At 35.3% G+C, this 11,419-nt stretch overlaps 1 protein-coding gene across 1 annotated transcript in view; it reads right to left on the reverse strand.

The window, feature by feature from the left end:
- Positions 1-11,187, reverse strand: part of BNC2 (basonuclin zinc finger protein 2) — a gene marked incomplete at its 3' end in the record, with an annotated part of 165,283 nt that extends 154,096 nt beyond the window's left edge. Inside the window, exon 1 of the mRNA XM_084305434.1 lies at positions 11,172-11,187. Coding sequence (XP_084161560.1) covers positions 11,172-11,183 — 12 coding nt within the window. The 5' untranslated portion in view covers positions 11,184-11,187. The remainder of the gene's footprint in view (positions 1-11,171) is intronic.
- Positions 11,188-11,419: the final 232 nt, after the last annotated feature.

Genomic DNA, 11,419 nt, shown 5'->3' on the forward strand with positions numbered 1-11,419 from the left:
TGCACATGAAAGAGACCAGTGAAGTACTTCAGGCCACTTAATTTCTGAATAAGAACACTCACACACAGCTTTATCAAGGTTTAACTAAACCACTTGTAAAAATGGATTCAGAAGATCTTCTTTGATTGTCCCTGCATCAACAATGTCCAGATCTGACTTTTACCTTCAAACAGCATCCAGAGAGGAATCTGAAAGTTGTCAGCCAGTTTAATTTACTCCGAGCCTAAGAAAAGGATAGTCTACCAGTCTACCAGTCTACCATGGTAGTCACAGTCTATCATTATTACACCGTGGAAGTCATTTTCCTTCACTTTTGCTTCAGTTTCCCATCTGGAAGTGAGAATAACAAAAATCACCTCCTTTCCATAGTGCTTTGAAATTGAGAGATGTAAAGTACAGTGCACAAACTCTGTATTCTGTTTGCTCTAAAGATTCATGACCAATCCATACAGCAGGTAAAATATTCTCTATTGAGACAAAAAACACAGAACTTAGCTGTTTCAGAGCAGAAACGCCCTCTCCCTTAAAAACAGACAAAACATCCAACAACTGCACAAATAAAAATCACTGCCACCTACTAGCAGTATCCCACTGGGGCCAAGTTTAGCCATTGAACATATAAAAGAGTTAAGTAGTCAGCAATAGCAGTTAGATAGTTGGGAGGACTAAGGCATGAACTTGCCTACTATGCTGAGTATCTCTATGCCTTCCAAACACATCTAAGCTTCAAGTATATCTTGAAGCATATCCAAGCAACTGTTGACCTGTTTTCTTTTTTTGGTCTTCTAAAATGGAAACCCGCAAGTTGGTTGGTTGGTTCCATAAACTTTTAAAAATTAGTTTGTATCTGATGGCCTGAAATAATTGTTGTTGTCTCTTCCACAATAAATTCAGGTATCAAAAAACTTGATTATACAATAATAACTGCACTACCTTTTAGTTCATGGATTCTTCTGTGGACAATATAATCAGAGAACATACAACTGAAAGATTAAATAGCAATGATGAGGGGATTCCTCAGTCTGAATACCTTGCTTGAGGTCTGCTACAAATCATGGTCCTTTCAGGTGGAGGATAGATCACATTGCTTCATTCAGTCAAGACCAAATTTCATAAGGTCACTGTTCATAACTGTCAGCAAACTGAGTTTGCAGGCCAACACTGAAAAGTAGTGAAGACTGTAAAGTACACACACTGAATCTCAGAAGCAGAGTGTGAATGCATTTGGGGGTAAAATGCATTGATACACACTATTAATATGAACTTCTAGATTTTAACACAATAGGGTAAAGTAGTCTATTTTTCATATATGAAACTACTTTTTCTATGCCCTCTGTTTTTCTATTTCTGCATTGCAATCATTTATTTATTTATTTATTTTTTGAGTTGACCCTCAAACACCACAATACAAGTGTAACCACAGTATTCTCTATTATAGAACAAGTCTTTCACTAATCAGCCTTAACTCTGTATCTGTTGTCGATTGCTAAGGAAAACATAAACAGTAAGTAAGACTCATAGATTTGGCATTAAACTACAGGAGACAAAAGATCAAAAACTCTACATAAGAAACAAAACACATCAAAACCTCATAAAGGATTGCAAGAGGCATTATGATAGAAGACTATACTTGCTTTTAAAATAAATTATTCAGAAATGCAAAACAAATATTTTACATATTTTAATATGTTAAAAAATAAGATACATCTCTGTTTTAGGTAAAATGACAAAAATAATGACTAATCTTCAGGTCTGCATTTCCGTAAGAGCTTCTTAAATTACTCCTGTAGTTATGAATTTTAAATGACTACATCTTCAGAATCATAAACTTAAATTTTAGTTGTTTGTAAGATATGAAAAATTTCCATGTAGACATAAGACATTTATGCCCACATATATGGTACACATTTTGAAACTTGTAATCTAAAATTAAAAAATGCTTTCTCAAATTTATAATGCAAAAGCCTTTTTTCAAACTGTGATTATAGAAACAATTTCACAATAAGAGACTTCTTGAAATTTACAATTTTTTGATGTGTTCACATTTTTGATATGAAACAAACTCTCTTCTGACAATGTGTCTAACTCAAAATATTCTGGACAGGAAATGAGCCAGTGTATGTACTATCCTTACAGATAAATAGAAGGGAATTTCATTGCTACATGGGTGATCACAAAACTTTTAACAAAGATAAAACCATGTAAAACACAACACATGCCCATTTTTCATATAAGACAAAGGGAACAAAAATTATTCTGTTTATCCAATTTCCATGTTATTTTTATTGAGTCTGATCTGAGTATTATGAGAATTACAAAAAGTGTTATTTTCTGATTTAGGCTTTCAGGGAGTAATGCAAAGCATGCTGTCAAAAGTGACAATGAAAATTTCTGAAATATTAAAACAATTAAGGAGGTAAGATTTAGCAACAGAATGGATAAAGTAATCAGGTTACACAACCTAAGACAATTTATAAATAAAATAAATAAAATATTCTCATTTCCCTTTTTAGTTAAAAACATCAAAAAAATCAGGAAAAAAAATGTCTTTGTGCAAACATTAGTCACACTTTTGCAGGAATAAAAGGTTACAAATAGAAAAATCTTTCAGATAGTGAGCTATTCTTAGCTGCATAGTGAACACTAGTAAACACTGAAATCCAGTTCAGAAACAGTACACATCAGGAAAGCAGCAGTAATATTCTGTTTCTGTGTACACTCAAATGCTTTTGTCCAGGACCTAAAACTCATGACATCTAAATAACATGTAAACTCTACATTTACCATGCAAAATTCTATACTTTATGACACAATCATTTTAGTCTGAAGAACTTTTCTCCCAAATGTTTATAGCACCATGCCAGTTACTTCAGTTGAGCTGACACAATGAATTTAAAATGGTCTAATACTTTTGACTTACCAACAGATTAGCACATGATTAGCTAGAGTAAAAGGATTATTATGACTGCTGTTATAAGATATTAACACTTTGGTAATGCATTCTAGGGATGCTATATATATTTTCCACATTGAGAAAGCAGAATGAAAAATAAGAGCTGCTTAGTTTTATTGATGATCTTGCCGTGAAGTAACAGAGTGCTCTACTATTAATTTTTTAAACCTTAACATTTTTATTTTTTTTCCCCGACGATCATATAAGCTGATTACAAGCTGTAAATGGGCTACAGAAAGAGTCAACATTCAGTCTTCCTTACAACACCAGGTTAACTGATGCATGCACACATGCTTACACAATCCCCCACACAGACTTTATTATGAACAACTAGATTCATGTCTGAATTACAGTGCCGCATTAATATACTTAGCAAGACAGAGTTATGTTCATTGAAGTTTGATGCCAGTTCTGTGAAGAGCTGGATTTGCAGGAGAGTAGGGAGGGTAGGATGAAAAGAGAGAGAAAACGTCAACTGGAGGGAGGATTCGGGGGACAGCTGAAGTGTGAAGTGATCCAGCAGCTTTTTGGTACGGTTTAGACTTCTCTTTGGGAACGCAACAAAACAACAGCTACAAACTTAACCCCACGACACTGGCAAGACTGTCAGCCTCAATGCTAAGCACCCATGCACTGAAATTCAAACTCTAGCTGCCAACATGTTAACAGATAGGAAACTTTTTCCTCTACTGCCAAAGGCAGTATGTTCTTGTGCCTGTACTTCTGTTTCATGTACACATTGACACTCTTCTAGATGCATTAATTTGTCACTGTACTTCTTTGTTCTCTTTTTAAATTCAAGCTCATTTTGTTATGCCTAAGTTTGTAAAAAGCATATACATTGTAGGTACAGAAAGAATACAGGAAAATGTGACTTGAACTGAAGGCTAGGATTTTCTGAGAGTTTCAGAGTTTATAGTCAATTACATAAAGGTAATAACTGATGATCAATAGTGAGTTACAAGAAATCGTAAATAAGGATAAAAAAAAATGGTTCTGTTATGAATGTACTAACAGAAGAACGTACTTGGAAGAAAACTGCATTCCTTAGTTTTAAAATTGTCATCATTTCAAGTTTTTTTGTAAACCAACATGAAAGGGAAAAGAAAGACAGTGAAGGATCTCAAATTTTAAGTCATTTGTTAATTTTGGGATGCAGATCACAATTAAGCACTGCTGGTTAGGATGATTACAAAAGTAAAACAAGATGGTGTTTTCTGCATGTAAAGAAATGCTTATTTTTTCTGCGTGACTATTTAAGTGTAAATACAGTTAACAAGAACTTGAGTTACAAGGTGAGATAAAAACTACAAAATGGGAAAATTCTGTTTTGCCTCCACAGCATTATCTGGTTCCCCCTGTTGTCATCCAGCCAGGGAAAAAAACACTTACAGAAAACTCACCAAAGATCAAACTGTGTCTGGTGACAGCAGTGTCCAAGCTATAAGTAATGTTCAAAGGATTCAACAATGCCTGTGACTGATCATTCTCTTTCCCTTGCCATCACCTGCTGATTTTGTCCAGGTGTTTTATGGCTATCTTGAGGCTCTGGAGAACAGACTGAAAGAAGACCTTGCCAATTTCTTTTGTCTGGGATTGTGAATTCCTTACACAGATGGTGGACAGCCACAGGCTGGCCAACTCCAGGCACAATTGCCTTCACCCTCAGAGGGAATGCATGAGAGCAATACTATCTTCTCCCAAAGTACTGTCTGTAACATGTCTATGGTTAGGGAATAGGACAAGATGCCTTTTCTCAAGCAAAAAAAAAAAAAATTCCTCTTGTCCCTGCCACAACAATATCAGGAAAAAATAAAATAATAAAATAAAATAAAAAAATAAAATAAAATAAAATAAAATAAAATAAAATAAAATAAAATAAAATAAAATAAAATAATTTGGCTTGTATTAGTAAATTAAGCATTCCTAAGCAATTCAAGAAGTTTGTCTAATAAGATAATCTTGTGTTAACATGGTTTTGTAGTATGTTTACAGTCTCTCAAGTATTCCAAACAAATCCTACTAAATCTTACTCACTAAGCAAACTGAGCCACTTCTGGCAGCAGTTTTTTAAGATGGACACCAGACATGAGCCACCTCACCTCTCTTCTCTTACCGTTTGCTTACAAGAAAACCCATTACCTATGCAAATGACTGCTAAATGTGCAGTTACCTTATCGTGCAAGTACCTACATAGTATCTATGTACTTTTTGCCTGCAGTGATGTCAGTGCAATCTTGAAAATGGATATTTAAAGTAAAACTGCCACACTCCCACTTGTGACCTCTTGAAGTGTGACTATGTACCAGGGACTGGAGTATATGTAAAAATAAATTTCACCAACACTTAGAGAAACAACAAAGCAAATTTTACAGAAAAAATACATGACTACACATGGTTCTTAAAACTGGAAGGGCCTCGAAAAATGTTTATCTTACATGCATTTCATTATGAAGACCTAGACACAAATCTTGTATGACAACTATTTTATGGACAATTTCTGTGTTCTCATACTAATATCAAAAATATTGCTAGAAAACAAATAGTATCTAAGAATCTAATTACAGACAGACTGCAGGAATCATAGAGCTGTACCTATCCCACATGCTGTTTTAGTTTTTCTTGTAGGTGATGCGAATGAACTCTGAACTCGTCAATAAGATATAAGGCAATGTACTCCTCTTAGATCCTCAAGACACAGACTGCACCCCCACATACACATTCTGCCTCGGGATCAATGTTAACATATACATACGGAGAGCAGAGCAATGGAGCTATGGAGCTGATTTCTGCCATGCAGATCTGAGAGCACAATTATGTCCTGCTCTAAATTATTGATTTTAATGATAGAGGGTGTAACATTTTCTTTTTCTCTCTCTTTTTTTTTTTTTTTTTTTGAAAAGTATACTCAGCAGTTATAAAATCTAGCATCATGAATGTTAGAGAAGGAAGGGACCATTACATCACCCTGCCTATCTCCTGCCAAAGAGGGCTGCTTCCCTACTGTGCATTTTCTAGCCTTATACAAAATGTTTCCAATAATAACTCTCTGATATTTTAAATGCTCTGCAATATATTAACACTTTTTTAAAAAAACTTTGTGATTGTAAAACGAAAATGTAGTGTTCACAGGAAGGTGACAGGTAACCTTGGAACTACATCTCCTCTTTTTTCTACCACCACAGGTAGCAGCAGCAAAGCTTCTATACACTGCTCAGTCTACCAGCATGTCATAACCCTGACCTAAGGAGAGGTCAGTTTCATGGTTGAAAAAGTAGCTTAGCATGGCTCATTTCATCCTTCAGCCACCTGCTGAGATTACTGACAACTTAGCCAATGTATTTATTTATTTTTATTTCTTTACTGTACCCAAACACAGAGATACTGCCACATCTATGTACTTACTGGTTATATCTGTAAAAAGTCTGCTGTGGCTGGCCCTATGCAAACACCATCCGGAACTCTTGCTGATTATTTTTGTCACAAAGATGCAGAAAGCATCTCTGTGGCTTCACAAGAAGCTTCCAAATTGAAGTATCCACGTCTCCCATACAGAACTCTTTTAAAGTTAACTTTATTCTCTTACACTTTCTAAGTACACAAGTACTTAGTACTTGTCCTAAACTGAAACATGAGAGATAAGAGTGACTAGTAGGGCAGGCAGGGCAGGATCCGGCAGCCTAATGAAATTAAGTGAGTTCCATGGACGAGGCTGTCTCACTATAAACTGAAATCCCCTGAACTCCAGCACCTCTGCCAAGCATTTAATCCGTAAAACCCTACATAACACAGCTGTGTTCAGGGGAGGAGGTGGGTGGGACTGTTTGTTTATTTTAGAAGGTTTTATTTGTTTCCTTTTCAGTTTTCTGAGACACACGTATATCTACTCCACAAACATTAAAGAGGCACATCCACTGACGGTGGTGATGGTAATGTCACACCCTAGTAAGTAACGTAAAAGTGACTGTGGACAAATTGTTCCTAGGTGAGGAAAAACTGGATCCAAGTGTGTATGATGGAACTCACTTAAACTTGGCAGGATTGTCCAATGCAAGGAGCTCAGCCCAGGAGAGAAAGACAGGAGAACGGAATAAGAGAAAAAATGTGCCCACTGAGAATTGGACAGAGAATGCCATGCTGCCCTCAGATGTTAACAGCAGTCTGTTGATGGCCTGGCCCGAATTCAAACTGGTGACCTAAAGCAGAAAGACTCTGTATCTAACCAGTAATCCCCTGATCCAGGGTAGTTCACTTTTAATCAGAAAACAAAAATTACAGTCCCAGAGGAGAGAGACTTCACTGAAGGGCAACATGCTAGATACTTAAAAAATAATAATAAAAATTAAAAATTAAAAAAATAAAGCTTATGAAAAAATATGAAATTTCTTCCTTCTATGTTAAATTAACTTTATCAAGGCTAAAAATTGGCGGGAGTTGGCAGGAGGGGGGAGGGAAGAGGAGGCACAGAGACGCATACACAACAGCACATTTCTTATAATTCTTGAATATTTCTCTCACTCAACTTGGATAGCCATTAATGGATGAAATTTCTTCAGTTACATTCTGTGATTCAGATTTTCATTACATTATTACACTTTCTGGAATAAAATTTTACACAGGAAAAAAAAAAGAAGAAAGACAAACAGTGATAGGGTAGGCAAGCATAAACCATGGAATGAAATTACATTCATTTAAAACATAATAAGAGTTTAGATCAAAAACCTTCCTGTTAATGGAGGCTTCGCAGCACAGCCTCAACACCAAAGTTAACTAGAGAGAATGCATAACATAAAAAGTGAAATTGTCTGCTTCTCTGAAAATGACAAAAAATGCATTAACGTAGATTAAAAGAAAAAAAAAAAAAACAGCAACAACAAAAAACATGGCATGTACTTTTTTCCTGAGACAATGTTAACTTCTTAGTTGATTCGTAAATGATTAAAGAGAACATGCTATGATTTTACAGTATATATTATTTACAAAATGTGACTACATAATCTTATTGAGTAGTATATTGTCATACTGTCAGTGCAGTTTTTGAGCACATCAAAAACCTTAATATGTCTAAGGTTAAATACTATTCAGAGCAGAAAAACATATTTTATTAAAGTCTGATTTTTATTCTAAATTCAGCATGTCTTCCTTGCAGTTCCTCTTCTCTAGAGACTATATCTATTGATCATATCTACATCTGTCTATCAACAGCAGGTTTTCTTAATACAAGGTGAGTTGCTTTTTTTTTAAAAAAATATCTTTTACATGAGTAATAAACATTGCTTTTTAATGTCAGAAACACACAGACTATGCTATGGACTGATAATGTGCCAACATTTTTGTTTTTAATTTAAACTCATTTTGAGTTTCATCGGCAAGGAAGAATAAAGCCTTGAAATGGTAACATTTGTTTTATTTTTCCTCTGTTCATTGACTCAAAATAAGAAAAGATAAAAGGATATGATAAAAAATTGAGCCAAAAAAAGTTGCTTCAAGGCAGATATTTCTTTATGTCATGTTACAATCTGGAACAAAGTTTTACACACTACTTATAACCCGGAAAAATGGTATTTTTATTTCAAGTCTTAACAATACATCCTTGATGTGCTACTGACACCCTAACTACAGCATTGCAAATGGTGCTGCTGTTGTAAACAATCTAATTCTTTCTTTTTACTGGGAGACTGTTGCAATCATTAAAGTATTCTTGCCCTCTGTATGCTTGGGAGTGGTCTGTCCATGAGTTATTAATAAACCATGGAAAGGTGCAGCAGCAGACCAACTATTCATATTAATGAATGCCTCATGAATATTCAGCTGCATGTTGACTCTTACCTCAGAGGACTAAAGGAACCAAAATCCAGACCCCTATTCGACCAGTCAATGCTCCTAATACTGTAATCCTTTATTTTGAATAATAGCAACTAAATCTCTAATACAGTCTCTGTTGCAAAACCAAGTATCTGTTGCTCCTGTAAGAGTGAGTGGATTGTTACCAACTTCATTATTAAATAAATAAAAGCATATATACAAGTACACATAAATCTTTAATCTTAAATCTTTATTTTAGCTTGAACTGCATTATCTGTAACTTAACATACACACAGATTTAGTGCTAAAATAAGTCACTGCTGCTTGCTGCATCACACATTGAAACTAAATCTACCTATTTGGTATTAATCTTCCCCTTCCAGTCAAACACAATGCAATATGCACGGGCAAATGTATGCATTAGAAGCACATACACAATTCAAAACAGTCTGACTGCCGTTTTTCCTCTTCCTCATCACCTTTCACAGAGACTCTTGTAGACTTTTATTTCTGACTTTTTATATTTTGAATTGAATTTGCTTCACCATAATCTGTTCCAGCAACACCAGATATAGGGTGTAATAGACATAGAAAAATTCCAAATGGGACTTATCAAGGGCTTGTTTGCCTCAGTTATTTATCATTTCACCATTCTCTTACAAAGACATTTTTCTTTAAAGAACAACTCGCCTGTAGCCAAGATGTGAATGTACACTAGATATCCTTTCAGGGCCAGCACACACTTCCTTAACGAAATCCACCACTTCCTTTTCACACTGAACAGAACTACTTCAATTCAGTACATCCTCTAAAAGTTAAAAGGGAGTGCCTTTACATGTAACAACAAGCACCTGGGAAGCCAATTGGAGCAGTCAGAACATGTATTTTAATAAGTAGCTCTTAAACATTCAATAACATCAGTGGTAACTGGGCACACAAATTGTTATTTACCTAAATAAATAAATAAATAAATAAATAAATAAATAAATAAATAAATAAAGATTTTCAGTCTGTTACACTTAACATTTTCTGTAAGGTTACATTAGACACACATTTGAACAAGCATGAATTCTTATGCATTTATTCAAATTATCTCAAACATATAGAGAATTAACTTTCTCTTGCTTAAAATTAAAGTCAGCTTTCTGTCCTTAAACCAGAGCCAATGGGGAAACAAAATATGTTTAGCCCTGAAATAGTTGTGGTAATTCAATCCCCACACTCTCCTTATTTTCTTGATGACAAAGAGAAACTCCCAACTGGCAAGGCCACCTGCACTGATTACTCCTCCATCCACACCCACGGAATATGAAAATGAGCCAATGATCATCAACCTTAATTTCTTCTAACATAAACATCAGCTTTTTTTTTTTTTTTTTCAAGTTTGCTTCTCTAGAAACTCCCTTGTGATGGGGGGGGGAACAAAACACAAGAGAGGAGAGGGAGGGGAAGGAGAATGGGGAGGGGAGGGGGAGGAGGAAAAGTAAAAGGAGGGGAAAAGTCATAACTGGGGATGGGGAAAAAATAATCAAGATGACTGAAAAGAACGTCATGGTCTTTTTTTCTTCTGTTCCATACAGAAGTTCTGTTCCATAACTTCACAACACTCAGATACAGGTATTTTGAGTCACTATCATCTCTCTTGATAGTAGCTTCTTTCCCTCCCAGTCCCTCTCTCCAAGCGATAAGAGAGATTATATATATATATATATTTTATTTTTTTCCAAAAAGATATTCCTAGATAAAGGCAGTTGGTAAAAACAAAGATGGGTCTGGATGTCAGGAATGCAGGTGTGGCCCAGTGTCAGTACTAAAGGGCCAAGCACAACTGGGTGGGACGTTTCCAGTGTAACAACTTCAAAATACAGTAGAGAATGCATCTCACACCTCCTGGTCATCCACATTCGGTTACTGCCAACTAGAATCATTTTTGGTTCACACTGTGTGAGGCTAGCTCCCACCAGTATTACATCACCTTCTAATGGATAAGGCACTGATTAGGACTGTCTGAAGAATATCACATATATGTATTATGTAGTGTATGTACAAGTAATATATATAATACATACAAAATAATAACACTGCAGAAATAATTGTTTATATAATACAAATGTGTGTACTGAAAACAGATACTCTGTTACCGTGTTAAGTCTCCAGACAGAGCTAGATAGACCTGAACCAACATTTTCCAAAAAGTTACACATTTATAAAATGGAAAATTTATCAATTCATTTGTGTATGCTTGGACATCTACTCTGCAGAAGTAATATTTTCCTGCAAATAATCTAAAAATCATTATACAGCCAAATAAAAGCAAAGAAGGTTTTAATATATCTTCTTTTCTTCATTAGAATTACTGAATGAAAAAGCAAATGAATGTTCAAAGAACATAACAAAAGTGTGATTGTATTACCTTCAGATACATTACAACAAGCTGTTTGTCGCCTACCAAACACATACAGCAGGGCTTCTGTGGAGACCAGGAGGCAGACAGTAACTTTGATCACGCAGACATTCCTCATTATTTCAGACCTCAAATCAAGTAGCAACAGTCAGGGGAAGAAAGAGGTGAGAGACATGGGGCTGCTGGGGAGGAAAAGGGAAGCAGACTGCAATTTTGTCCTAGGTTCAGCATCCTAATTTAAACAAAAACAGGCTGTT

The sequence above is a fragment of the Netta rufina genome (assembly GCF_964035555.1).
Source record: "Netta rufina genome assembly, chromosome: Z".
NCBI lineage: Eukaryota > Metazoa > Chordata > Aves > Anseriformes > Anatidae > Netta > Netta rufina.